The 26,658-nt window shown below is 36.4% G+C and overlaps 1 protein-coding gene across 2 annotated transcripts in view; it reads right to left on the minus strand.

Moving 5' to 3' along the window:
- Positions 1-26,658, minus strand: part of HSD17B4 (hydroxysteroid 17-beta dehydrogenase 4) — a 94,671-nt gene that overhangs the window by 12,284 nt on the left and 55,729 nt on the right. The window contains exons 12-21 of one of the 2 annotated variants that reach the window (XM_061150929.1): positions 24,592-24,695; positions 22,812-23,048; positions 20,239-20,290; positions 14,133-14,204; positions 10,998-11,101; positions 9,081-9,146; positions 5,568-5,637; positions 4,809-4,915; positions 2,779-2,865; positions 184-312 (exon numbers count right to left, since the gene is read on the minus strand). In XM_061150929.1, coding sequence (XP_061006912.1) covers positions 184-312; positions 2,779-2,865; positions 4,809-4,915; positions 5,568-5,637; positions 9,081-9,146; positions 10,998-11,101; positions 14,133-14,204; positions 20,239-20,290; positions 22,812-23,048; positions 24,592-24,695 — 1,028 coding nt within the window. The remainder of the gene's footprint in view (positions 1-183; positions 313-2,778; positions 2,866-4,808; positions 4,916-5,567; positions 5,638-9,080; positions 9,147-10,997; positions 11,102-14,132; positions 14,205-20,238; positions 20,291-22,811; positions 23,049-24,591; positions 24,696-26,658) is intronic. The other variant, XM_061150930.1, reaches the window with a different exon arrangement.

Here is a 26,658-nt window from a genome sequence, read left to right on the forward strand (position 1 = left end):
GGAGTCTTTCTGTCTGAGCCACGAGGGAAGCCCAAGAATACTGGAGTGCGTAGCCTATCCCTTCTCCAGGGGATCTTTCCTAACCCCAGAATCAAACCAGGGCCTCCTGCATTGCAGGTGGATTCTTCACCAGCTGAGCTACCAGAGAAGGCCATGACTTGGATATCAGCGGTTATAACCTACCTCAGATGGTGTCTTCGCTGAAACAGCAGACACTGGCACAAGATCCACATATGCATTTGAAATTACGATGTCTCCAGTTTCTTGGACCTTATAAAGCGTATGAGAGGGGGGGGGAAAAACCAGCTCACTCTATAAGGCCAATGAAAATGAAATTTTATTGTGAAACACTATAAAGTCTTTTAAAAGAAATTTACATTTTTCTTCATATGAAAGAAAATCATCTAAATTAAATAAATAGTTCATAAGCTAAATGTCACAGGAATAAACATGAAAGCTTATGACTTACTAAAATTGTAATTAACCCTAACCATAGAATCAACTGAGGCCTTTCTCAAAAATACTTATGACCAGGTCCCATCTCCAAAGACTCCTATTTAAACGGTCTGAGTCTGAGCATTGGTATTTGGAGGATTTATTTTGCAATATAAATATGTCTAGTGGGGAGCCAGGATGAGAATTGCTTAAATCTGATAAATAGTAAAAGGCATGGCACAAAATCCACATGAGGCAGGGTACTCAAAGTATTATTTGTTTGGTTAATATACAACAAAACTGGATAGGAACAGACCTTCTATTTCAAGTAGGAACTATACACAGTACAAAGTAAACACCTGAATAGCCTTTTTTCAGAATATTCATTAAAAGAACTCAAATTCTAATTCCTAATATGGCACCTAAAATCATTCCAATAGTATTCCTGTATAAAATTATGGTATTGCTACAAATGTATAGGATAATGTCTAAAACTTAAGGGTAGCATTTATTAAAACTGATTTTTAAGAATCAGGAAGATCATTGTCCCTTGACTATTTTCCATTATACTTCAGAAAAACAGATCTTCCAAACAATTTCTTCATTTTATTTCAAATTATATACAGTGGAAAGCATGAAAGGAAACAATTAATGAACAAAATGCACTTTAGAAAATTACTCTCTTGTAACTAAGGAAGGGAAAGGATTCCCACAAATAGCTAATAGAAAAAGAATACCTCTAATCACTGGGGGGAAAAATAGCAAATATACTGAATAGATAAGAAGATGTGCTTAGAATTTATCAAAATGACAAGAATGTATTATATTTAGACATTAAACTATTACTCAACTCTTTTAAGTCTTTATTTATATGAATTATTTCTATACTGTTCATGATGAGAAAATAGAGCCCATAATTGTTTTCATGGTCTTTAATTCTTTTAGAGTTCATAATTTTATTCAAAAAATAAACTTACATGAGATAGTTAGAAAAAAGAGGGTTCGGGAATATGTGGTACAAACATTTATTCCAAGAGGATTTCAGAGGAAAGCCAGGATGTGTGTTTGTATGAATGGGGGAAAGGGGAGCGGTAATGGAATGCCTCTGAGGACAAGGCAGAGCTTCAGCTGATGCCGAAAAGACAAAGGAAATTTGAAAAGTGAAATAAACTGTGCATAAATGAATCAGGGAAATGATACTGAGAGCAGCAGGAAATCATAAGGAGTAAGGCAGCCATGCAAAGAACAGTTCTGGAAAGTTATTTATGTATGAAAGAAATCATGGTACAGTTTTTAAAAAAAAGGTAGGACCTAGGAATTGAGTGCTGAGACAGGCAGACCGAGGTGTATATCCCAGCTCTACCACTTTCTATGAGACCATGAGCAAATTATTTAAAAGATCTGAACCTAGATTTTCCCAAATTAAATGTAGAGTTGTTATGCATAGTAGAGATAATGCGATAGGCTGCTCATAGGTACTCAGTAACTATAAGCTGCTATTACTGTTGGTGGTGTTATTTAAATTGCTCAACACAAGACATTTAAGTAGTACAAATGATCAGGCCAGAAGGTATCAGCCTGGTACATGTGTTAACAAAAATTATCTATAAAAAACTTACAAAAGGAGGATTGTATGCCCTCTTAGTATTTTACTGGAGCACTGCTAACAGCCTCACCCCCAAAAGCACTTAACTCTATAGGCAGATGTACTTTAATTTGTCTTGTTACTTGCTATTGATTAAGCTCAGATTCTGTGACATAAGATGTTACTTTGTGGGTTTTTGTGTGATCAAGATGCATATGATTTCTGTCTAGCAGAAAATATAACCATAAAGGATATGGTTTTATTGTTCTATAGAACAATTAACTTGTTTTGTCTCTTAACTCAGTAAAATTATTTTAGAATGCCTTCCCCACTGGACTACATAAACCCCATTGTTCTACTTCTCCTTTGAACCAGATTTATCATCTTGCTAGCACCCTCATTAAGGAATTAAAAGTTTCATCACGTTTTCATTTTATATCTATCTATGAATCATTCCTTCAATTTTCTGAAGATTATATTCTGACATCTTGAATGATAAATTGAGCCAAAAAGATTTGGTTGATTGGATTTTCAGAAATGTTATGTTAACAGGCACCAATTTAGTTGAGAATAAAACCGAAAATAAAAAACAGAGTCATCTTATTTTCAATTGCAAATTACCACTGATTTTTTTTAATTCCTAAGTTTTACTTCATATACATAGTTATTAACCAAACGAATGCTAGGATAGAATATAAATTACAGGATATGGTGAAGAAGGTAACGAAACAATGTACCTCTAACCACCTCACTCATACCTTGGTTTGGAAATGGATTCTATTTCCTTCCTTCCACATCTCAGTCTGCAAAGTCTGTCCCGGGTATACTGGTTTTGCAAAACGAACCTTTAAAAGAACATGTGTTTAAGGGTTAAAAATGTTTTAAGATAAAGTTTTTCCATTTGGGGAGGGGGATAGTTTCGGATGGAGGTAGGAGAGCATAAAAGAAATAGGCTTGACTATACTTAAATGCACAAAAACAGTAATATGATAAAATTAGTAAAGAAAGGTTATAGTTAGTGTAAGTTAGTTGTCTTTCTAAGCATAGAATCAATAAATAGTTCACTCTTGACAAATCAAGACATAGAAGAATAACCATATTAAGCAAAGTTATACAGGCAACCATTAGTACAACTGAAAAAAAAAAAAGCAATTAAAAGTGGTACTAATTAAGTCTGGGGAATAAGATCTGGGGTTGGCATATAGGAAAGAATAATTCTACCTTTTATTTCCTAATTTTCTATATGATTTTATTTATTCTGTGTACATATTATTGGAAAATAATAAAAACTATTTATAATAATCACTATAAGATAGTTCTAATAATGAGAATAATCAGTGTTACCAAAGACAAGACATCAGAAAATAAATTTCCACTGCTGCATGGAGCACAAACTGATAAAAGTTTTTGGAATTATTTGACACTGTCTTAATGACTTTTTTTTTTTTAAGTGTATGTCTTTATATTGTGCAGATACTGTGCAGAGGGAGTTTTTTTGTAATTTATAATGGATGAAGACTTGAAGCTAACATACTGATATAGGTTTATGTTTGCTGCTGCTGCTGCTAAGTCACTTCAGTCGTGTCCGACTCTGTGCAACCCCACAGACGGCAGCCCACCAGGCTCCCCCATCCCTGGGATCCTCCAGGCAAGAACACTGGAGTGGGTTGCCATTTCCTTCTCCAGTGCATGAAAGTGAAAAGTGAAAGGGAAGTCGCTCAGTCGTGTCTGACTCCTAGAGACCCCATGGACTGCAGCCTACCAGGCTCCTCTGTCCATGGGATTCACCAGGCAAGAGTACTGGAGTGGGGTGCCATTGCCTTCTCCAGGTTTATGTTTATTAAAGTTCAAATGCAGCCAGTTAACATTTTTAATTAAATTAAGGTAAATTATAAAATATTAAAACAAAATAATAACAATAATTTTTTAAAGGTATACCATAAGTTTTTGTTAAGGCATATACACTGACATATGTATGCTCCTAACTATTTGATAATTTATAAAATAATCAATCTGCTAAAAATATAATTGTATATAATATTCTTTATGATACATGTGTATTAGAGGTATTTATAGCTATGAAAAGAAAATTTGCTGAATACCAAGTCAATGAAATAATAAAAATAATAATTTCAGTACAGTACTTCCTTTAAATGAAGTCACTAAGACTCCTTCTTAGTTACATATAATATATATTTATATATATATAAAATTAATGTAGACTAAGCATTATTATAAAAAACAGAGACATTGGCAACAAAGGTCCATCTAGTCAAGGCTATGGTTTTTCCAGTGGTCATGTATGGATGTGAGAGTTGGACTATAAAGAAAGCTGAGCACAGAAGAATTGATGCTTTTGAACTGTGGTGTTGGAGAAGACTCTTGAGAGTCCCTTGGACTACAAGGAGATCCACCCAGTCCATCCTAAAGGAGATCAGTCCTGGGTGTTCATTGGAAGGACTGATGCGGAAGCTGAAACTCCAATACTTTGGCCACCTGATGCGAAGAGCTGACTCATTTGAAAAGACCCTGATACTGGGAAAGATTGAGGGCAGGAGGAGAAGGGGACGACAGAGGATAAGATGGTTGGATGGCATCATCTAGTCGATGGACATGGGTTTGAGTGGACTCCGGGAATTGGTGATGGACAGGGAGGCCTGGTGTGCGGCGGCTCATGTGGTTGCAGAGTCAGACATGACTGAGCGACTGAAATGAACTGAACTGAAGACTCCTTCTCTTCTCTAACACTAAAAACGAACAAATATTTAAATTAATCATTTACATATACCTTAATTGCCTTGAATCTCGACACATCATTATCTGCAAACTGCTGTAAAACATGCCTGGCAGAAAATCCAAATGTACATAATCCATGTAATATAGGCTTATCAAAACCTAAAAATAAGAGAGATAATTTAGTTAAAGACAGAGTTCATGTTTAAAAACCAGTAACAATTAATTCAGAACTTCCAAAAATAAATTTTTAAATTCATTAACCTGAATCATACCATGTATTTTAAGAAACATGAAAAATATTCTATAAATAATGCTTCCTGGGGGAAAAATTATGAAATAAACAAAGAAAGAAAAAAAAATACAAGAAAGGAGTGTCAGAGATCTGGGGACACAAAGAATTATTTTGTTAGGTTTGCCTGTAACCATGAAATCATCCATGGTGATTTCAATATCCATGTATGTAGACGGTTCTTCCTCAACCTGTCAGTTTTCTGCTTTCCCCTCCAATTACCTTGCCCTTCATCCTCTGTCCTCCAATGACCTTGTCCTTCACGATAACTCAGATATTCATCCCCATGGTCCTATCACAGACCTTGCAGTAGCAGGAGCTACCTTCCACCATAATCTGAATTTCAAGAACACCATTTTCTGAACACTACTTCCTACCTTTCCATTGCCTTTGCATAAACATATTAGGAAAGGGCTATTTTTTAAATGTCACCAGTTAAACTGCCAGTCAGAAGTAGCAATGTCTTTATTATTTAGATAACTCAGCTAATATTTTCATTGACACATATTACTAGCAACTCACCTGCTAAGCTAGCAAAGTTAGGATCAATGTGTAAGGGATTCCAATCTCCACTGAGCCGGTACAAAGCAGCCTGTGGAGAGAGAATTATAAAAGTAACTAGCATATCAGTGCTTTCTGTGAATACATTAAAAACAGAAAATATGACTGGTTATTGCATGAGAAATGAATCATAATATACCCAACTCTGCTGCTGCTAAGTCACTTCAGTCATGTCCAACTCTGTGCAACCCCATAGACGTCAGCCCACCAGGCTCCCCCATCCCTGGGATCCTCCAGGCAAGAACACTGGAGTGGGTTGCCATTTCCTTCTCCAGTGCATGAAAGTGAAAAGTGAACGTGAAGTCGCTCAGTCGTGTCTGACTCTCAGCGACCCCATGGACCACAACCTACCAGGCTCCTCCATCCATGGGATTTTCCAGGCAAGAGTACTGGAGTGGGGTGCCATTGCCTTCTCCATACCCAACTCTAGCTTTGATTAAAAAATAACTATTTCGAACAAAAAAAGGTTAAGCGTAAATCAAATGCTTTTTGTAACACCTGCCACTGAAATCAGTTGGGAAGGGATGAGGACTGTGCAAAAATAGCAATGGGAACCAAAAACTACATCTGGGAATAACACTGGTTACCACTGCCTAAGGAGAAATTCACAAAAAGGAATCCATCAGTCTACTCTCATTAAAACCCAATGAAGACAAGGTGTAAATGTTTATAGCCTCTTCTAAGCAAGCAAAATTTATGCCAAAACCAACAATAATCTATTCAGTGTCTGACACCTTCTCCTTTGGTAATTTAATAAAGAATTACATTTTAATGGATAGTATAACCAATGTTCCAAAGATTAACTTTATTTAACAAAGATGATAGCTAAAATTCTAATTGTTAGAATAAGTAGTATAAGGTATATAACTGGGGAAACTAAAGATATTTGTTTTCTTTCTTCCCAAATACAAAGTCTGACATCTGTTACCTTCCTATTCTTTGGTCTTCCTAGGTTACTGGGGATGAATTTTCTCTTTATTAATTATGACAAACCATGAACCATACTTGTAATATCATACCAATCTGAAGATCAAGAAATTCTCCCAAAGAAATAAAAAACAAAATATTCCAGAAGTGACACTGATAGAGCTAAAACTATGATTGCCAGTTTTCTCACTGACTAAAAAATGACTCATTTAATTTAAATACCTGGCAAAAAGTTTATGCTATAGTGGCATAATCCATTCCATTCCCACTTCTCCTTAAAGGTCTGTTCATCCATAATCACCTCCCGCCACTCTCCAATGTGAATTCTCTAATTCTTACTCCTTGTACATATATCAAGCTCTTATCTCTTATCATTATTAAGTTCTTATCCCCATCCAAGCCATACTGCAAGCTCTACATCTCTGGTAAGGGAATACACCAGTTTAGTTCAGAAGTCTCATTTTTCCCTACCAAACTCTTTTGTGTATCATTCTCTAATAAGTAACACTTCTCTGAATGTCTTACAGCACTTATTCTACAATTTGAAACTTTGTCTTCAATCATTCATTGCTTAGAATAGATGCTCTAGTTATTAAGACATCTACACATTATTTCTAAGAGTACTTGCAGTTCCTCGTCAATAGATCACACTTCTTGATTTGTGTCTCCTACAGTACAGATCTAATTTAAAACAGCTCACATATCCCCTGAGCTTTATGTAAAATTTCATGCAAAATGTTTTTAAAGAAATTGTACATAGTTTTTAATCACATTCTCAAATGACCATGTGATACAAATGGCCAGGAACCTCTGTGAAACGATGGGTGCCCATTATTCATACAAAAAATATGTTAACTTATAAACTGTTCTTTGTCACATAGCAAAGTACTCAAGTTGGTTAAAAGCCGATGAAAAGTTCTATTCGTCTGAAAAACCAGAAAAAGAAAATTTTTCTGCTTACTGTATAAAGAAACTCAAGTCATGGAAACTATTCAGCTTTTCTTATCTACAGCAGATACATTTTATTATTTCAGAAACCCAAGAATAATAATGGAGCATTGCTGGGCTTTCTGAACCATGAAACCACAGTCTTTTCTGTTCTTCAGTGCCATAATAAAATTAATTTCACTATGAAGCTTTAATTAAACATAAATAAGTGTTTTCTTAAGAAATTGATAAGAAATAGGGATGGGAAGAACATTTAAAGGCAAAACTAATCTGAGATAAAAAGTATTATTCTATCACCCAATTATATAGCATTGAAAAAAACACGATTACTATGTTTCAAACTTAATTCTTTCTATCTCATGAAATTATATTTCTATTTGTTAGCAAACATAAATCCTGCAGAAGTTCTCAAATCAATATGTCAAAATCAGTATCAAAAAATAAGTGAATTTTATAAATAATCTGCTGTCATTACCTGTTTATTCACTGCATTACTTCACAGCTTTATGTATTCTGTCCTAAATCTGCATGATTAGTATTCTGGCCATCTTAGAGAAGAACCTTCATAACTCTCAAAAACAAAGTTGCTTTTTTCATCTTCAAGGTCACCTTTTGTTTATTAAATACATCTTTGCATGCTTACAGAATCTGTTAACTGACAGGGTAATTTTATATTCTTCATCAGAAAACATACTATTCATGCCAAACAGAACAGATTAAATCACCTGCTCCTTCTAAGATGCTTTATTGTACCTGTCCACTAAAGTTGGCATAAAATAATCTGTCTCCACGCAGTGCAGCTCAGCTTTCTTTTCCGACAGAAGAGAGGATAACTGAAATCTACCCTTTACTTTATCCTGTTCTCTGAAGTTTTATACAGAGTGAAGTAAGCCAGAAAGATAAAGAACATTACAGCATACTAACACATATATATGGAATTTAGAAAGATGGTAACGACAACCCTATATGCAAAACAGAAAAAGAGACACAGAAGTACAGAACAGACTTTCGAACTCTGTGGGAGAAGGTGAGGGTGGGATGTTTCAAAAGAACAGCATGTATATTATCTATGGTGAAACAGATCACCAGCCCAGGTGGGATGCATGAGACAAGTGCTCGGGCCTGGTGCACTGGGAAGACCCAGAGGAATCGGGTGGAGAGGGAGGTGGGAGGGGGGATCGGGATGGGGAATACGTGTAAATCTATGGCTGATTATCAATGTATGACAAAACCCACTGAAAAAATAAATAAATAAATAAAGGAAAAAAAAAATAAAGTTTTAATGAAATTCTTCACAAAGCTAGGCAATCTTTTTAAGGCAAGCAATCCGCACCAACAAAATATGATGCTGTCTCAACTGACTCGTGAAAACCACTTTATATTTTCTTTTGATATCTAGTGGAGAAAAACAACCGCTAACTAAAAATTCACAAAGAACAAATTTCAACTACAGAAATATGCTGTTATTTCCATTATGTAGAATTCTTTTGAATTCTTAGGACTACTTTTGAATTCATAGGATTTACAGGGTATCAAGAGTTACAAGTTAAAGTGCCAGGAGCCAGGTGGCTTAACCACTTTTCAAAATCACCTTGTTACCTGATTAAGTGAGGTGGCATCTGTAAGTACAGCATCAGGAGGTCTATCAGGTACGGCTACAGCTGCCTGAAATTTAAAAAAAAAAAAAAACCACGACATGTTAAATAAGTTAACAAAATAATTGCTAGTCTCTTTACCGAAATTGGTATTTGACAAACAACCATGTTTCAATGTACAGTTATTTCTTGGTTTCCAGGACACCAAAATTTGCAGATGCTCAAGTCCCTTATACAAAATGGGGCAGTATTTGCATATAACCTATGCACATCTTCCCATACACTTTAAATCATCTCAAGATTACTTGTAATACCCAATACAATGTAAATACTGTGCATATATATAGTCTGAGAACTTTCTAGAAATTTTTTTTCTGGGTATTTTTGATCCACAGTTGGTTTAATCTGCAGATGCAAAACCCGCAGATGCGGAACACATGGATATGGACGGCTGACTGTAATGAAATCTGTAAACTGGATAAAAAGAAGCTTTTTTTAATACCAGCACATAATGACCTTTAAAATTCAGTAACTGTGAGCTTTGTCTACATTAAGAGTTCACTGAAATGACTCTGTATAATGAAAGGAATTATATAACCAGGTCCATTCTCTAGGCAACAAACATAGGGACTCTTCCCAATGCAAAAGCATACTTCTTTCCAGGGGAGGTCTTTGAGGTCAGTCTTTGAGGTTTGACCAACTCAGTAGACATGAATTTGAACAAATTCCAGGAGACAGTGGAGGATAGAGGAGCCTGGCATCCTGCAGTCCATGGAATTCCAAGAGTCAGACATGACTTAACAACTGAACAACAACAAAAATGATCCCATGACAACTCTTCTTAGCTGTTTTCTTGCATGATTCTCTAGCAAACTTCTAGTTGGACTAGTTTACTTACTGCTCCCATGGAGCTACCAGACTCCTTGTGAGTATCACTAAAGTAACTTTGTTTTTGAAACCATCCTTACTTTTGGTTCCAATTATTTGGTTCCAAAATGAGTCAGTTTCCTTGGGAAGAGCTTCCGAGCTCTCTATTTTTAGAGCCTGCTTTGGCCCCAGGCAAAACCTCTGCGCCACTGCAACAGAGATGAGGGCAAGGACAGTGGCCCACTTCTCTCCAAGTGACATCCTCATTTACAAGAGGGTACTGAGCAGGAGTAGGAGCTTCTGGTCTTCTCAGCTTACCTCTAGCAGCAGGGAGCCCTCATCCTATGAGCAGGCTGGGGCAAGAGTTATCAGAGCCCTAATATTCTTAACATGCCATCGTAGAACAAAACTCTCCACACTACAAGTGGGGGCTGCGTGGGGGAAGAGAACCCCATAACTCTCGGCCACTTTTACCTGGAACAGAGCTTCTGCTACACAAGTTAGGGAAGGTAGGAGTGGGAAATAAGAAAAATGAGTGGCCTGCTCTGCCTAGGAAGATAGCGTGGCCCTATCCTGAGAGCTGAGGGCAGAGGTGAAGGCCGGGTTAAACTGGAATAAAATCCAAATTACAAAATATTTTTAGGAAAAATGTGGTTTGGGGCAGATTTTGAGAACTCAACAGTAATCTGAATTGTTTTATATATAAGAAATATTCTAGACATTTAATGAGTGAAGGTTTTCATTTACATCAGGATCTCTGGTACATGTTAGGTTTTTCTAAAGAGTTTTGGGTGCAGGCAAAGTTTGTATAAGTAAAGATATTCCGGTAATTATCTCATGTACATTACACTTACCTCAGCTTGTAACACATATAACATGTTATTTATTAAAATATACAAATATAAACAGCACTTCAAATCCAAGAACATATTCTGATTCAAGGAAGTTTAGATTACTAAAGCCCTACTCTGTAAAATTATACATATAGTAACTTCAAAATACAGATAAGCATCCTTAATGACACACATATGTCGTTTATGAAGTCGTAGCCTACCTTGGCTTTGTCTGATGTCCGTTTTCCACCAAAGCCTCCAGAACCAACAACAAAGATGGAGAACTGATTATAACATATAAGTTCCTCCTCAGAGTAAGAGTAGACTGAAAAGTAAATGAAAGAAGAAAGAAAAGAATTTATCATCAAAAGACATAACCAGTTAACCAATACATGATCAGCAATCCCTGTAAATGTTTCAGAAACAGATCGCCAGCCCAGGTTGGATGCATGAGACAAGTGCTCGGGGCTGGTGCACTGGGAAGACTCAGAGGGATGGGATGGGGAGGGAGGTGGGAGGGGGGTCCAGGATGGGGCACACATAAATCCATGGCTGATTCATGTCAATGTATGGCAAAAACCACAATATTGTAAAGTAATTAGCCTCCAACTAATAAAAATAAATGAAAAAAAAAGAAATAAAATCCAATTACTAAAAGGGTTTGCAATTTAAAGACACCCAAGTTTGGGTTACAGAGCACTCATTTTAATCATACACACTACCAGTCTCTAGAAGGCAGAGAAAGGAAGATCTTGACAAATCCTTTCGTAACTATGAAACAGCAGTTCTTCTAGCTTCTTCTAAAACTCCCCAACTGCCCTTCATATTTCAGTTTTCTCCTTCTCAAACTTTTCAGACAATTCCACTGTAAAAAGCAAACTAACACACATGAAAAGACTTTTTTATCACTATTAATTATCAGAGAAATGCAAATCAAAACTATGAGGGAGTACCTCACACTGGTCAAAATGGCCATCACTAAAAAGTCTACAAATAACAAATGCTAGAGCGGGAGCAGAGAAAGGGGAACCCTCCTACACTGTTGGTGGGAATGCAAATTGGTACAGCCACTATGGAAAACAGTATAGAGGTTCCTCAAAAAACTAAAAATAGAATTGCCATATAATACAGCAACCCCACTCCGGGGCATATATCCAGACAAAACTATAATCCAAAAATACACATGGACCCCTATGTTCATAGCAGCACTATGTACAATAGCCGTAACATGGAAACAACCGAAATATCCACCAACAGATAAATGGGTGAAGAAGATGTGAGACACACACATACACCCAAAATGTGTGTGTACACACAAACCGGAATGCCACACAGCCATAACAAAGAATGAAATAATGCCATTGGAGCAACACGGACGCACCTAGAGATTATCATACCAAGCGAAGTTAAGTCAGAGAGAGACAGACAAATGTCATATGATATGTGGAATCTGATATACAAAACAAATGAATGCATCTACAAAACAGAAACACATCCAGAGATACAGAGAACAGACTGTGGTTGCCTAGGGAGACAGGAGGTGGTAAAGGGAGGGATTAGGAGTTTGGGATTAGCAGATGCATCCCACATACAGGATGGATAAACAAGGTCACACTGTATAGCACAGGGAACCACATTCAATACCCTGTGATAAACCATAATGGAAAAGAAGATGAAAAAGAATGGATACATGTATAACTGAATCACTTTGCTGTACAAGAGAAATTAACACAACATTGTAAATCCACCAAAATTTCAGTACGATTAAAAATTAAAATGCAGATAACCACACTCTAAAATTTTCAAACCCTTCTGCTGACGCCCTCAACAGAGCCTGAAATATAAAAGGGGAAATAGCAAGAATGAAGGTATAAGCTTCTGGAAGGCAGGATCATGACCCTTTTGCTCATATCACACTCTCAGCAATTAGAACAGTGCCTGGGACAGAAAAAGCACCTAATAAATATGCATTAATTAATGAATCAATGAACAAACGACACGAGTGAGCACGTTAGTGAATAAGTAAGCAAGTAATAAATGAAAGATAGCTGTTCCTCTTTCTACTGACTACTATCCTTGTGAGAGTTTGAGCAGCATCTAAATCTCCAGCTCTGTAAAATTAGAAATGTGCTTTTGAATAACGTAAGGAAAAATATAATTATAACAAAAATAAGAAAAGCCATGGTTATTTATATTTAAAATAAGACATTCATCTTTATTACACAGAAAATTGGATACCTAATGTCATCTATATTTTATCTACAAATTCTAATACATTATTATCCATTGTCAAGCTATAGGTAAATAAATGGAGGAGATCAAGAAACAAAAGTAAAAACTAAAGCTAAAATTACAACAAAACATCATAGTGGTACGTTACATTTGGTAGAATGGTGAGAAGATTAAAAGAAAACTGGGAGAACTGTAGCCAAATGTTAGCCAACATTTGAAATGACAAGAAAATACAAATATCTATAAAAGAAGAGGGAGAAGGAAGAAGAGGAAAAGGGGAGAGAAAAGATTCATGTTCTATGTGCCTATGGTGAAATTTTAACAAAAACATGTAATAGAAAAATACTTAAAAGCATTAAAAATGTTCTAAATATATTATTAAGTAAAAACAAGGCAAGTTCCAAAACAACATATTCAGTATAACCTCAGGTATATATTAGAACAAAATGATAAAACCTACATTCCAAATACCAGATTAATATTAAACCTTCCACTGATACTTCCAAAGTTTTTGATAATCTTTCTTGTTTTTGTTCTTAAACTTTATAAGATAAATTTTAAGCAAGGTGTCTTTGGCTTATGTTTAATTATTAACATTTCAATATTTATTAAACTACTATAATCTTTTTTCCACCACAAATAAAATGTGTTAGAACCTATGGTGTTAGAACCACATTATGAGTTCAATACGTCTGAATGTGCAAGGTTAAAAACCCAACTAGCACTTATAAGAATGATTCAGGGGTCAAATAGGTTCCCAGTACCAAAGAGCTAACATACGAAAGAATATTTACAACATAGCCTAGTTATCAACTGAGGGTTGTCTTTGTACTCATTCCTGCTAAAACATACTCCAGGAAGCATAATTCCCCACTGTGTTCACTAGACCAGCCACAATTCCCATCTCTGCTTTGGTTATGTTGTCACAAATCCCCTGAAATGTCCCACTCTCTTAATCCCTTATTTTCTAAAAGAGTTCGTAAATTTTTAGAATGCTAATCTTGCTTTCTCACAAATTGGAAGATAAATAGAAACTTATTTATCAACTTCTATGGTAAAGTATTATACTGCATACAAAGGCTATCAATTTAACAATATTATTGTAAGAACTGGAAATTAGTTACCATCCAGGAGCAGTACTAAACCGGATCCTTTATCCATGATATCAACAACAAGTGGTTCGCATCTTAATTTTCCTAAAATGTAAAGTAAAAATAATAAATGTACAACAAATAAATGAGACTGTTTTAAAAGCCATAAGTAATATATTATATGAAGACATGAGAGAATTTAACATGACTTCCACTGGAAGTTCAGCAAAACTAAAAAAAGGCATGGTTTAGAACAATTTTCAATATGATGCTGAGTCATAAACATGAAAAGCAGTCATAATGCCTGAGTTAGCAAATTTGATACATTAGTAATTCTGATAAATTAGGTGGTAAAAAGTAACAATTTTCAATCATTCAATGAACATTTCTTAAGCAATAATCAACACCATTTACTCCATTCCTTACGGAACCTCTATAGGCTTCAATGAGACAATGCTTCCTTCTAACCACTTTGTTCTTTCAGGGACTCTTCTTTCCATCATTTAATTGGTGACCTTTTGATGGATTATCCTTGTTTGAGAGTGAACCCATAATCTTTTTTTCCAACCTGTTTCTCTTTTGTTCCCTACATGAATGAATGGTACTGTCCACCCAGCTGCCATGGCAGAAACTTCAGCATGACGCCTGCCTCATAAATTAGTGTCTAAATATGTGACAAGACTTGAGCAGGCAGACATCAAGAGAAGTCAGGAGATACAAAAAGTTTTTTACTTCATCCTGAAGTCTACGAATAGCCATCTGGGCTTTTTAATAGGGAAGTGAAAAATACACTTGCATTTCAGAAATAATATTCGGGCTACAGTGAGATGAACAGATTTGAGAGGAGCAAGAATGGAGGCAGAGAGAACACTTGGAAAGTGAGAGATAATGGTGATCGAAATGAGGTAGACAGAAATAGGATCCTAAATGCACTGAAGGGAGAAAATTAAAGATGCTGCTACCTGCCTGGGTATGAAAGATGATTAAAAAAAATAAAATAATGCTGAGATTAACTAGGTTGCTGTCGCTTTAATCTCCTAAGCTGATTCTGATTCTTCCACTTCTATCTCTCCACCACCACCTTTGCCTGAGCTACCATCATTTTATTTCAACTACCACAACAGACTTCTAACTAGTTACCTGCACATTCACTCTGACCAACTTTAACACATGCTCCATATTAGGTCTGAAGCTATTTTTTCCCAGAGTCAACCTGATTATGCCAAATCCTTCTATTTTAAGTTCTAATGGTATCAAGTATGTTTCATCTGTAATGTCTACCACATATAGTTGTAATTATACATTTATTTGTGTGCTTTTTTTTTTTTATTATAGGCTGCCCTCCCCAACAACTAGGTTATATGCTCCAAAAGGACACAGTCCAGATTTGTTTCATTTTCCGTTTATTTGTAACCCTAACAGAAAGCCTTAGATGTTAGGATGCAACTGATAAATAATTGTCAAATTGCAGATGATATCCCGAGATAATCAACTCCACATTTAAACAAATACCAAGCCTACTTCTTTTATATCCCTACAGTTCCTCCACTTATATCCCTACTGATGCCTACAATCCTTGTCAAGCAACCACATTCTCCAACCTAGATTATTACAAAAGTCTCTTACAAAATCTCCTTCCATCTACCTCATCCTCTTATCCATCCAAGCATTACAAACAGGAGCCAGAGTTGATGCTTTCTAAAACCCACATTTGATCATATAATTCTCTCCTTACAGTCCTTCAGTGGTTATCTATTGTCTTTAAAATAAAAGTCAAGCTTCCTCACATAACCACACACTGCACACTGCCTCAGATAAAAGGAACTGTGTAAAAACAGTCTGTAATACCAAACTGAAGACTCAAATTGAGATGGCAGAGTAGGAGGACACAGAATTCACCTCCCACCTCCCACACAAACTCATCAAAAATACACCTCCACTGAAAATTAAGTGGAGACCAACAGAAAGACTCCTATACAACCAAGACTATAAAAAAGACCCACAGGTAATCAGGTAGGAAGTGAAGAAAAGCAATCAGGTAAGGACTGGTGGGAGAGGACTCAAAGGAAAAGGGAGATGGTGTAGGGAGAGACCTTCCTGGGGGACTGAGCAATTTAAGCCACATATTGGGTGTCCAACAAAGGGAGGACAAGCTCCCATGCTGGCTGGAAGGCCACTGGGACAAGAGGTTATGGGAAGCCTAGACTCCAGGAGTGAGTGAATACTCACTTATTCTCAAGGCAGGGCAGAGAGGGCATACTGAAACCACCTGGGTGGCTGACTGGTTTTCTACAAAAAAAAATTCTCTGGTTCCCAGCCTGAGCTGAGGGAACATTCCATCACCACACATCACATCACAGCTCCACAGTCTAGGCTGCCATGGATCAAGGAAAAGGCTCAGCTATAAGATACTAAAGAGGTCCAAACCCTAAGCGGCATCTGAACAGGGAGGGGACAGCCATTACTGGTGACTGCACAGAGGGCCCAGATCTCTGATGGTGGCCAGGCCAACAAAGCCCATGCCCCAACCCTCACTGAAATACCCATACCAGCCACTCCTCTACTGAACCACTCGGGGGCAAGGGTGTCAGTGCTTGAAGTGGGAAGAGCACACACCTAAAGGGAACTGAACCAGCTCAGACCCAACCCTCAGGGCTTCTGCTCCAGCAATTAGAGAGCTGCCCCTGCCCCTAATTGGGGGGGTGGGGGGTGGGGTGGGGGGAACAGCAACTAAGCTGAGAAGCCCCACCTAACATCTGACTACTCTTCCATCTCCAGCCCCACCCTCTACAAAGGTGATAGCTGTCAGCACACCCTGAGGAAAGACCTAAATTGTGCTCACATCAAATCCAGCTCTCCCATCAAAGCCACTGGGCACCTGCAGACTGTACAGGGGCACACCCACAAAAGAAAAACCGTAATAATTGTTTCACCTGATTTCAATAGATAAAGAAATAGATAAGCAAAATGAAAATACAGAGGAGTCTGTTTCAATTGAAAGAGCAAGAGAAAATTCCTGAAAAAAACAACAAACGAAACAGAAATAACTAATTTACCAGATAAAGAATTCAAAGCATTAGTAATAAGAACGCTAACTGAATTAGGAAAAAGAATAGACAATACAATGAGAGCTTTAACAAGGAACTAGAAATTTTTAAAAAAGAACCAATCAGAGCTGAAGAATATAGACTAACTGAAAAGAAAAATGCACTAAAAGGAATTAACAGCACACCACCCTTATGGCTGAAAGTGAAGAAGAACTAAAGAGCCTCTTGATGAAAGTGAAAGAGGAGAGTGAAAAAGCTGGCTTAAAACTCAACATTTAGAAAACTAAGATCATGGCATCTGGTCCCATCACTTCATGGCAAATAAATGGGGAAACAATGGAAACAGTGACAGACTTTATTTTTGGGGGCTCCAAAATCACTGCAAATGGTGAGTACAGTCATGAAATTAAAAGATGCTTGCTCCTTGGAAGAAAAGCTATGAGAAACCTAGACAGCATACTAAAAAGCAGAGACATCACTTTGCCAACAAAAGGTCTATCTAGTCAAAGCAATGGCTTTTCCAGTAGTCATGTATGGATGTGAGAGTTGGACTATAAAGAAAACTGAGTGCCAAAGAATTGATGCTTTTGAGCTGTGGTGTTGGAGAAGACTCTTGAAAGTCCCTTGGACTGCAAGGGGATCCAACCAGTCCATCCTAAAGGAAATCAGTCCTGAATATTCACTGGAAGGACTGATGCTGAAGCTGCACCTCCAATACTTTGGCCACCTGATGCAAAGAACTGACTCATTGGAAAAGACTCTGATGCTGGGAAAGACTGAAGGCAGGAGGAGAAAGGGACAACAGAGGATGAGATGGTTGGATGGCATCACCAACTCAATGGACATGAGTCCGGGCAAGCTCTGGAAGTTGGTGATGGACAGGGAAGCCTGGCATGCTGCAGTCCCTGGAGTCGCAAAGAGTCAGACACGACTGATCGACTGAAGGGAGCTGAACTCAGGTGATACAAAAAACACGTACATGATCTAGAAGACAGAATACTGGAACTCACTCAATCAGAACAGTGAAAAGTAAAAAGCAAAGAACATTTTAAGGGATCTTTGGGTAATATCATACATATCAACATTCCATTATAGGGGTCCCAGAAGAAAAACAGAGTAAAAATTTATTCGATGAAATTTGGCTGAAAACTTCCCAAGCCTAAAGAAGGAAACAGATGTCTAGGTTCAGGAAGCACAGAAGATTCTAAAGAAGATAAATCCAAACAGACCCACACCAAGACATACCATAATTAAAATGGAAAAAGCTAAAGAGAGAATTCTAAAGGTAGCAAAAAAAAAAAGAGAGGGTCATATACAAAAGAATCTCCACAAGGCTATCAGCTGATTTTTCTGCAGAAACTTTGCAGGCCAGAAAGGAGTGACATAATATATTTACAGTGCCAAAAGGGAAACCTACAACCTAGGCTACTCTTCCCAGCAAGATTATCCTTCAGAATTGTAGGAGATATAAAGAACTTTTTGGATAAGCAAAAATTAAGAGTTCATCAATACTAACCAACCCTAAAATAAATGTTAAAGGGTCTTCTCTAAATAGAAAAGGAAAGGATATAACAAGAATTAAGTATAGAAAAGGAAAAATCCCACTAGTAAAGGCAAATATATAGGAAAGACAGAGGCTCAAATACTTAAATAAGCTAGTACAAAGATTAAGAAACAAAAACCTGTAAAATCAAGTATGACTACAACAATAAGTAATGAGATAAACATGAAGATGGAAACTATGACATCAAAAACACAAAGTGTGGGGGAAGGGAGCAAAAAATGTAGCTCTTTTAGAATGTGTCTGAAATTAAAAGGACCACCTGGCTTAAAACAAATATAGTTATAGATCAACGTATATGAATTCCATGGTAAGTGCAAATCAAAAACCTACCACAGATACCCAAAAACAAAAGAGAAAGGAACACAAGCAAAAGAAAAGCACAAAACCACAAAGGAAGAAACTAAAAGAAAAAAAAACAGGGACGGCTACAAGAACAACCAAAAAACAAGTAACGCCAACACTGAAATAGAACTATTCGGCCTTAAGCAATCAGAATCTTATAATGTTTAATAAAATAAAGTTGTTTAGTCGCTAAGTCACGTTCGACTCTTTGCTACCCCGTGGACTATAGCCCACCAGGCTCCTCTGTCTATGGGATTCTACAGGCAAGAATACTGAGGTGGGTTGCCATTTCCTTCTCCAAAATAAAATACAAAGATTTAGAAAAAAATTAAAGTACAATTCTAGCTACTGGCTAACCTCTACATTACATAATATGACAGACTTTTTTTGTGTTTTACTACCTTATACTGTCAGCATATAAATATTCTGACATCAGAGTAGCAACACAAAACAAATACATCAAATTAAAGTGAAAAAATGAGAGGCTATACTGAACAAGTAAGATATTACTGAGAAAAATAAACTGATTAAGACAGACATGATTTTACTTACTCTAAAAGAAAATAGGAAAAAGTTAATTACAAGACATCCTGTATCTTTTAACATTCTTTGCTTTATGAAAATCAGTACGAACACAAATACCTGAGAAAAGAACGAAGAATCACATCCATGGGACTGATTATACACAATCACTAAGTTTAAGATATACACAGAAAAATGCTCCTATCAGTTGTTGATCAGATTTTAAGTAGTTTATTGAAGTAATTTATTAAATAAAACTATTCAAATAGGATGATATTTAAGCAACCAAAATAAGGACTAGTTAACATCGACATGGGGATTCCTGGTGGCTCAGCAGGAGAGAATCCACCTGCTAATGCAGGAGACTCAGGTTCAATCCCTAGGTCAGGAAGATCCCCTGGAGAAGGAAATGGCAACTCACTCCAGTATTCTTGCCTGGGAAACCCCATGACACAGGAGCCTGGGGGGCTAAAGTCCTTGTAGTTGCAAAGAATTAGACATATTATAGTGACTAAACAAAAAACATCAATATACACTAATGGCTGACATGCACACAAATAACTTACAATAGAATTTATTTAGTTACTTCTCTGCCAGTTTAACACATTGACACAGTTTGGAAGGTTAGTCAGAACATAAAATTATGGTATGATCAAGAACTCACCTGCTCTGGGAATTGGTTTATATAACTCCAAGTACTGCTCCCCATGAAGAATCTACATTAAGGTAAGCAAAATTTGGTCAGTAGACTTCCTTTCTCCATAGGCTCTTCTGTGAATACTGCTAATCCTAAGCGGCATTTCAGTGCCCACTTGTTCACACGACTACTTCCCCCAAACTATCTATCTCAGTTTGGCTCTTATTCCTTAACTATATTATTCAGAAATCATCAGTCCCCCAATTTAAAGACTATGGGCTCTCTGGAACAGAGAAGATACACTGTCTTCTTTCTTGACATTCTTAATCCTTGCTGAGTGATAATCGTGTATTATTTGCCATGGAGACACTAAACTCAGTATATTCCCAGGGCTTATCACCATGCTTGGAACATACTGGGTATCCACTACATATCTACTGAATAAAAATAAACAAACTAGTCAGTACTAGTAATTTCAGGTGATACCTGGCAAATACAAATGACTCAACCAAAACACAAAGATAAATATTAAAGCCATGGTTACAGTAAAAGCACTATCAATGCCAACATTTCCTTAGTGTTGTATCTTACAAATTACCTACAAAGAGTAAATCTAAAGACCTTGTGTAATTTCACAGCCACATTAACCTCAATTTATCAAAACAAGAATATAAGAATATAATATAGGAAAACAAGTGAACAATAAAAAAAAAAAAAAACCTGACCACATATCCAAATGACCACACTCCACTGCTATGGGACAGTTTAATTCTCAGTCTTCCTCAGAACCCAGAAAGGAAACAGAATGGGGAGGAGGGTAGTGATGAGAGGACAAATGAAGGATGGCCTCAATATCATGTCTGGAAACTCAAGGTTGGGAAGACTGGGATTCAAATCCCAAGATGGCTATCATTTCCAGTCACAGATTTTGAATACCATTCATGATGTCCAATTCCTTTCAACTCCATGGAAGAATTCTGAAATATCAGCTTTAATTGTTTACAAGGACATTATCCAAACAGGAAAACTGTATGCAACAAATGCCATGGGAGAATGACTGAAACAACACACTTCTTGGCATCTATTTCTTGCCTCCCTCCCAACTTCATCAAATAATAAAATAAGTGTAGATTCTCATGGACTCAGAGAAGCAATGAACTAATGATTCTCTAGTAAATGGGTTCTCCAATCAATCAAAATCACAGAAATCAGTTAAAGGGTCTACGATTCAACAGTTATCAACTGGGTCTATGACCTGAACCTTACTTCAAGAAATAAAATATATCCTACCTCAGAAACCTTCTCACAATTGTTTGCTCCTTCCTTCTTGAAACACCTTATTCACTCTGCTTCTCAAATACCACATTCTCCTGACATTCCTCATACCTCACCCAGTCTCTTTCTTCCCAGTCTCTCTTTCCTTCCCAGTCTCATTCCTCCCATTCCTTCCTTTTCATTCATTCCTTCCATCTCATTCCTTCCCAGTCTCTCTTATTAACTTCTCTTCATCTTTTAAACCTCAATTCACCACAGGATTCCCAAATTCAGGATTTTCTCTACCTATAGTCATACACTGGTGATTTCACATAGTTTCATGTCTTTAAATCTCACTTAAACGCTAAGAATCCTAGGAGGACCATCCCCCAACCTCTAAACTCATATATTCAACTGCCCACTTTGTATCTCCACCAAAACCAACTCCTAATCATCCCCACCTTAAAGTAACTGCACACATCTATTTTATTATACATAGTAATACGTCATATGTAACTACTGTACATAAATATATTGTGTATAATTAATTATAAATCATATATAGATATATATGCATATACATCATCCCAGTTAACCAGACCAAAAACCTTCATCCTTGACCCCTCTTTCTTTTCATGTACATCAAGCCTTGTGCTAGAATTACTATAATAGACTCCAAACTGGTTTCCCTGCTTCCATGCTTGGCCCCCATATAATCTATTCTCTATAGAGAAGCAAAAATGAGACTGTGAGTGAACATAGCCAGATCATATCACTCCTCTGTTCAAAGCACTACAAATGGCCTCTCATATTAATCAGAGTGAGCTGAAATTCTCAAGTGACTACAAGGCCCTCTTCTCCTATCACTACCCCCTTGCTCATTTATAGCTAGCTGTATTGACCTCCCTGCTGTTCTAAAAATAAGCTAAGTATGCACCTGCCTTGGGCCTTTTTCACCTATTCTCTCCGTTTCTTATACTCTTTCCTCTTGCTCCTTCATCACTATGATCAGGTAACGATTATCATACGGAACTTACATATAAGGAAACTGAAGCTTAGAGAAGCTATTTACTCTTGGTCAAATAGCAACTAATGACACAGAGAGAATTAATAACATTATGCCAAGGTTGCAGGACTGTACACAATTGTTGTTTTCTTCTTTTTGCTTGCCTTTTCAGCTGCCTACCCTTCTGTTCTTAAAAAGAAAAATCAAAAGACATGTTAAATCTTTATTCCTGAATCAACCAGTACATACTGTTGCATTAATACACCACACACACACTAATGTGACATTTACCAATCATATTTAAAGAAACAGAAAAACAAAGATTTCTTATTATGCATACCTTTGCCAAGTTGATTGAAAGCCCAGGAATCTCTGCTAATCCTCCACCCATTACAGATTTCTGAGCAAGAATAACTCCGAAGGTTGGCAAACAGGAGAAATCAGAACTCCCTTCATAAATAAACTTCATATCTTTTGGCTCCTTGACTGATGCTCCCACTCCAAGGGCATACATAATAGTGTCCAGTTCCGCATAAGAAGCATAAGATGGAGGAAGTTTATGCCCAATAGCTCCAGCCTGTGGACCAATTGTAGAAAATTATTTTTTCACTGATATTCTTATCAAATCTTTAAATTGTTAACTTTTCAAAACTATTAACTGTTACATATTTAGTTTCGTAAATAGAATGGTATTTTAGTGAATTTGAATGGAATATGTTTCATTACATTTGATTTTTAAATAAAGACAATTAAAAACATGTGGAAAAAGACTTCATTTACAAATAAGTACTTTTTTATTGCCTGCTTGCTAACAGATAGGATAGCTCATTTTCAACCTTCCTGTCTCTGACGATGGAAAACCCTATTAATTCAGTGATTGTTAGCTACTCAAAATTATTAAAAAGTAACAAATTTATTATAAATAGAAATAGTGAATGGCTCTGTAAGCTCTATTATATAAAAGTCAGTATAAACAGATGAGCAAAACACTGCTTAGTGCTTATTATAAATTAGACTCCCTCATAATAGTTTGAGTTAAAATTAGATTTTTACCTTAAGTTGTTACCCAGAACTGTTCTTTATTTAACTGGATATTATATTTTTCTACTATATTTTCTATATTATATTTTTCTATATATTTCTATAGAAATCTATATCCTATAGATTTCTATAAGAATATCAGTGGAATAATATATTTCTATATTTTCTAATTAGATATATTTTCTATATCTAACTGGATATTATATTAGTGATGACCTGCCTAGCTAATTTGTGAAGCATATTAGGTTATAAAAGAATGATGTCCAATTTTTGATCACTTTCATTTTAAGCAGGAGTCAACAAACAACAGCCAAGACTTAAGAATGATTTTCTACATCTTCTAAGAGTGGTCTAACAAAAGAAAAATAAGATTATGTGTCCGAAACAGTGTGTGGTCCATCTAGCCTAAAATATTTTCTATCTGGCCCTTAACCAAAAAGTGGGCCAACAGAGTAAAATCACATTTATAAACTGATCATATTCTCAGGGTTAAAATTAGATTGTTTATTTTATCACTATGCCTGCCATGAGTCACAAAACACCACAACTGAATGTGTCAAATGATTTATTTCTTATTCATGCACTACAATTAAAAAAAAAAAAAAGGAGACGCACCAGAGATAGTTAATCAGCAAACTTCACAAGAGCTATAACCAGACTTCTATTAGACTTTCTGACACACTTTTTTTACTTGCAGCCATGTTGACATATTTCCAAAATACAATTTGTCAATGCTCTTAAAAGACATGACTCAAAAGAGGCACTAAACTAAATATCCTTTTCTAAAAAGTCAGAAAGTGACAAAAGTATGATAATCAAAATGCTCCAAAAAACAAAAGACACACTGAAGAAGAGTAAGTAAAAGTTACATTTCATATTTTAACCTTAATTCCATTCAAATTTTATACATATTTAGTACATGTTTTATAAAGTTTTACGGTCATTTATCTTTCCTATTTAACAATAAATTAATAGCTTGGAAAACCACTTTTTGCATGAAAGAAAAGAGAAAGAAAAAAAGGAAAGAAAAGAAGAAATCTTTAGAGAAGGCAGAGTTTTAGGTTTTCTCCTCCACTTACAAATCCAGATGGGGCTGCTGATGCTGCATGACTGGTCTGATTTGCTGAAACTCCTTCACCTGAATTTATTTTATTTAGAGCTTCAACTATACTGCCAATGGACTCTAGAAAAAAAAAAAGGATAATAAATAATAATAATAATGCTTTTTATCCATCGATGGATGAATGGATAAAGATGTGGTATACATATATAATAGAATATTACTCGGCCATAGAAAGAACTGAAATAATGTTAAATAAAGACATGGGTGGACCCAGAGATTGTCATACTGAGTGAAGTAAGTCAGAAAGAGAAAGACAAATACCTGTGATATCACTTATATATAGAATCTAAAAAAAATGGTACAAATGAACTTATTTATAAAACAGAGTTAGAGGTGTAGCAAACAAACCGATGTGACCAAGGGAGACAAGGAGAGAGGAAGGGATAAATTGGGAAACTGTAATTGATACATATACACGGCTACACATAAAACACATATATCTAATAAGTACCTACTGTTAGCACAGGGAAGTCTACTCAGTACTCCATAATGACTAAATGGGAGATGGACCCAAAAAAGAGTGGATACATGTGTAACTGATTCACTTTACTGTACACTAACACAACATTGTAAATCAACTATACTCCAACAAAAATTAATTTTTAAAAAATCACTCCAAGGTCAATGAACCTAGAGCCTGTTACACAGAGTGAGGTAAGTCAGAAAGAGAAAAGTAAATATCATATGTGTTGTGCTAAGTCACTTCAGTCGTGTCTGACTCTTTGCGACCCTATGAACTGGAGCCCACCAGGCTTCTCTGTCCATGGGATTCTCAAAGCAAGAGTACTGAAGAGGTTTGCCATGGCCTCCTCCAGGGGATCTTCCCAACTCAGGGATCAAACCCACGTCTCTTACATCTCCTGCACTGGCAGACAGGTTCTTTACCACTAGTGCCCCCTGGGAAGCCCAAATATCATATATGAATGCATATATATGGAATCTAGGAAAACAGTACTGATGAACCTATTTGCAGGACAGGAATGGAGATACAGACATAGAGAATGGACTTGTGGACACAACAGGGGAAGGCCAGGGGACGAAACGAGAGAGTAGCATCGACATATATACGCTAGCCATGTGTGAAACAGACAAGTTAGTGGGAAGCTGCTACATAGCACAAGGAACTCAGCTTGCTTCTCTGTGATGACAGGGAGGGAAGGGGTCCAGGGAGAGGGAAGTTGGAAGACAGCCTCAAGAGGGAGGGGAATATATGTATACTTAGAGCTGATTCACGTTGTTGTATAGCAGAAACCAATACATTATAAAGCAACTGTCCTCCAATTAAAAATAAATTTAAAAATACCACTCCCTCTAAGGTATGGGAAAAACATTTGCACATGTGAAACATCTAGCCAATTATTGCACACTGCCATTTAAGTAGTGGTATACCGAAAAAAAAAAGTGACATACATGACAAACTTCCAGATTTTTCTTATATAGAACTATATTTCATTTATACTGAAAAAAATTTTCAGTCATGAAATTCAAGTCCCTCAACTGCAGGATAACTAAAGATGCACAAACTTAATTTTCTCTTTAGGATTACTGGAATTTAAATAAGACAGGGTGCTTTGGTAAACCTATTACATAAAGATCATAAAAGCATCATCTTTCAAGAGTCATAAAGAGCTAATGTTCCCCTGGTAAAATCCAAATAAATGTAAGCTATTTCCACACACACACACACAAAATGCTTTTGTTACAGATGTGACTGAGAAAAACTACAATGCTTTAGATAATCACGCCTGTAATATCCAGCAAACCTACTACAGAAACTTCACTTGTGTTCATGAACTGACTATATGATGTCAGGCTATTATTGCAGGAAAAAAATGTGAAAGACTGAGCAGACGAAAGGTAACTGGGTGTTTCCATAGACTCTTCAGGTTAAGATTTATCTAAGCAGGCTCGGAGTTTTGCAAAGTCTCTGAGCAATTTTACAATTCTGTAAACTGGGACCCTTGTCCGCAGACGTACAATTCCAAGCTGGTGGAGGGAAAGTTGATTTCCCTTCTTTCCCCAC

Source organism: Dama dama, chromosome 9 (genome assembly GCF_033118175.1).
Source record: "Dama dama isolate Ldn47 chromosome 9, ASM3311817v1, whole genome shotgun sequence".
Taxonomy (NCBI): Eukaryota; Metazoa; Chordata; class Mammalia; order Artiodactyla; family Cervidae; genus Dama; species Dama dama.